The sequence below is a fragment of the Copadichromis virginalis genome, linkage group LG6 (assembly GCF_057382275.1).
Source record: "Copadichromis virginalis isolate Kocher_CV1m ecotype Utaka linkage group LG6, C_Virginalis_male_GT1.1, whole genome shotgun sequence".
NCBI classification, from domain to species: domain Eukaryota; kingdom Metazoa; phylum Chordata; class Actinopteri; order Cichliformes; family Cichlidae; genus Copadichromis; species Copadichromis virginalis.
This window is the reverse complement of record NC_140623.1, coordinates 10,027,243-10,030,134: the sequence shown is the minus strand read 5'-3', so window position 1 is coordinate 10,030,134 and position 2,892 is coordinate 10,027,243. Positions and strand designations below refer to the sequence as shown.

Sequence of the window (2,892 nt, the reverse complement as noted above, 5' to 3'; positions counted from 1 at the left end):
TGTGGCCCAGCCAATTCCAGTTTCCAACAATGGCAGCAGCTTCTTAGTTTTAATATTACCTTTATTACTCCTTCTGAAGCTCAATAAGGATAAAACTAAAATCCTCCTTATTGGCACCAAATCCAACCTTTTGAAGGCAAACCACTTCTGACTCACCATCGATAACTCCACAGTTTTCCCTTCTCCTCAGGTTAAGAGCCTTGGTGTCATCCTAGACTGTTCACTTTCCTATAAATCTCACATCAATAATCTCACCTGTTCTGCCTATTTCCATCTACGCAACATTAACAGATTTCGTCCTTCTCTTGTCACCCAGTCTACATCCATTCTTGCCCAGTCTTGTTACTTCCCGCATTGACTACTGCAACTCTCTCTTGCATGGTCTCCCCCAAAAATCCCTCCATAAGATTCAACTGGTTCAGAACTCTGCTGCTCGCATTATCACCAGAACTCCCTCCTACCAGCACATCACTTCAGTTCTTCAGGAACTTCACTGACTCCCAGTGAAATTCTGGATATTCCACAAGCTTCTTCTGCTCACCTTCAAGGCCATTCATAACCTCGCACCTCCTTACCTTTCTGACCTGTTACGCACTACCTTTTCTGTCCGCGCACTTCGATCTTCTTCTTCTATCCAGCTTTCTGTGCCTTCCTTCCGCCTCACCACGATGGGAAGCAGAGCTTTTAGCTGTTCTGCTCCCAGGCTGTGGAACTCTATACCCAGAGGTATAAGAAAGATCTGTTCTCTCACCCAGTTTAAATCTCAATGAGCCTAATCAGGGCCACCTGATCCAGCCATAAATGTATGCTTTATCAAAAATGAAAATTTTAAGCCCAATATTTTTTTTTCTTTTTCTTTTTAAAGAGAGAGTGTTTGTTTTCCGAATCCAAACTGGCAGCTTTTTCCACAGAAGAGGGACCTGACAGCTGAAGGCTCTACCTCCCATTCTCCCCAACTTTAAGGCAATGAATAGTTAATCTAAACAATAAATAAATAAATCCTGAAGTGAGTGTCCTGTAAAGTTTTTGAATAATTTTAAGTGAACTTTTAAATGTTTTGTGCACTTTGATAACAAAATTTAAGAGATACCACTTTGTGCTTTTGTTTGATTATATATCGTCTTTATTTTCTCATCCTAGATAATCTGTTTATATTATTTGTAGAATTTGTAAATGAGCAGCCAAAATGGTTTTCACATAAGCAGCAAAACTGTTTCTCCCCACAACATGCCTTCATAGGTATATCTAAGCCATATGCTTACCATGTAGAGACCTGCTAATGGTTAAGCTTACCTTGTAATTTCTCAAATGTATGTTTTTTTGATATGTCCCTTCAGATTTTCCACAACATGACTGTAAGGACGAGGATGGGCTCACAAATCAGCAGGTCTGTAACCAGGAGAAGAATTCCAGTCTACACCAGGAGGATCCTTCACAGATTAAAGAGGAAGAGGAGGAATTCCGTACCACTGAAGTGGAAAAAACGGTTGTTCTAAAGCAGGAGACTGAAACTTTTCCTGCTCGTGAAGAAAGTGACCACAGTGAACCAGAACCAAGCAATGACCAGCTCCATTCTCACAACTCTCCTGACACAGATCAGGACGAAAGAAAGGATGATAATTCACACAGTATAAACTCAGCGCAAATCGTATCAGGCCTGAGTGTTCAAAATTCCGAGACAGCACATTTATGTAGCACCTGTGGGAAAAGATTTTACAGGTCAGAAACACTGAGTCGACATATGCAAATTCACACACGTGACAAGCCACGTTCTTGCAGAACCTTTCGCAAAAGATTTTTTTGGAAGTCAAAGTTGACTAGACACATGCGAATTCACACAGGTGAGAAACCACATTGTTGTGGCACCTGTGGGAAAAGATTTACTCAGAGGGGTCAGTTAAACAGACACATTCGAATTCACACAGGTGAGAAGCCACATTGTTGTGGCACCTGTGGGAAAAGATTTACTCAGAGGAATCAGTTGAAGATACACATGCAAATTCACACAGGTGATAAGCCACATTGTTGTGGCACCTGTGGGAAAAGATTTACTCAGAGGGGTCAGTTAAAGGCATAAAAATATCTGTAGTATTAATTGCTTCTTACTATAAGGTTGGCATAACAGTCATTATTCCTGACCCTATGGGCTGACCTTGTGCCCCCCCCCCCCAAAAAAAAGAACAATGAAAAGGTAATTGAAAGAAAGTCCAGAAAGTTATGCAAGACAAATGTTGAATATCATAGAGGAATGCAAAGTTGTGCAAATTGATAGACTGGTCAAAGTGGCACATTAATAAACACATTTAATAGATAAATGTTTTTAAGAAAATGATTTTGACAAAATTGGGGAAATCAATCTAGTTTAAGATGGAATTAAATCAGTTTAAAGATAAAATATGGATAATTATATAATAAAGGAGGAGGAGCTCCTCTCCATTAAAGGAGCTCAGAAGTGCCCCGAGAGTCTTCATCTTTATTCATTTTTGTTGGCTTTTGGCCTGCATGTGCTTAAGGCGAACACGCTAGAGGTCTTTCCTTTCTTTTAAGTTTCTGATTAAGTTGTATGTTCAATAAAACTGTTGGCATCACACTTCACATCATCTCCTGTAAATTGTGTGTTTTTGTTTAAATTGTGTTCCAAAAGCCTAAACCAACATCTTTCCGGCCTGAAGAAATTCTGCAAAGCCTTTAAAATTTGCAACCCCACAATCCTGCTACTCTTTGAAAAACTAACAGTACTTCTAAACGAGATGTTAAACAGGGCTTCGTGTGATCTAGTGATGGGTCGTTCGCGAACGAAATGGCTCTTAGACGTGAACGACGCGAGCCGGCTCCTTATTGCGAGCCGTCACGTGGGTTGTATTTTTTTTTCTTCTCTCACCCTCTCTCTCT

At 40.3% G+C, this 2,892-nt stretch overlaps 1 protein-coding gene across 1 annotated transcript; it reads left to right on the top strand.

The window, feature by feature from the left end:
- Window positions 1–668: 668 nt before the first annotated feature.
- Window positions 669–2,113, top strand: LOC146707205 (uncharacterized). The gene is made up of 2 exons (XM_085460739.1): window positions 669–726; window positions 1,338–2,113. Exons 1-2 carry the CDS (start codon window positions 669–671, stop codon window positions 2,075–2,077), a joined length of 798 nt encoding a protein of 265 aa, XP_085316865.1. The 3' UTR covers window positions 2,078–2,113.
- The last annotated feature ends 779 nt before the right edge of the window (window positions 2,114–2,892 follow it).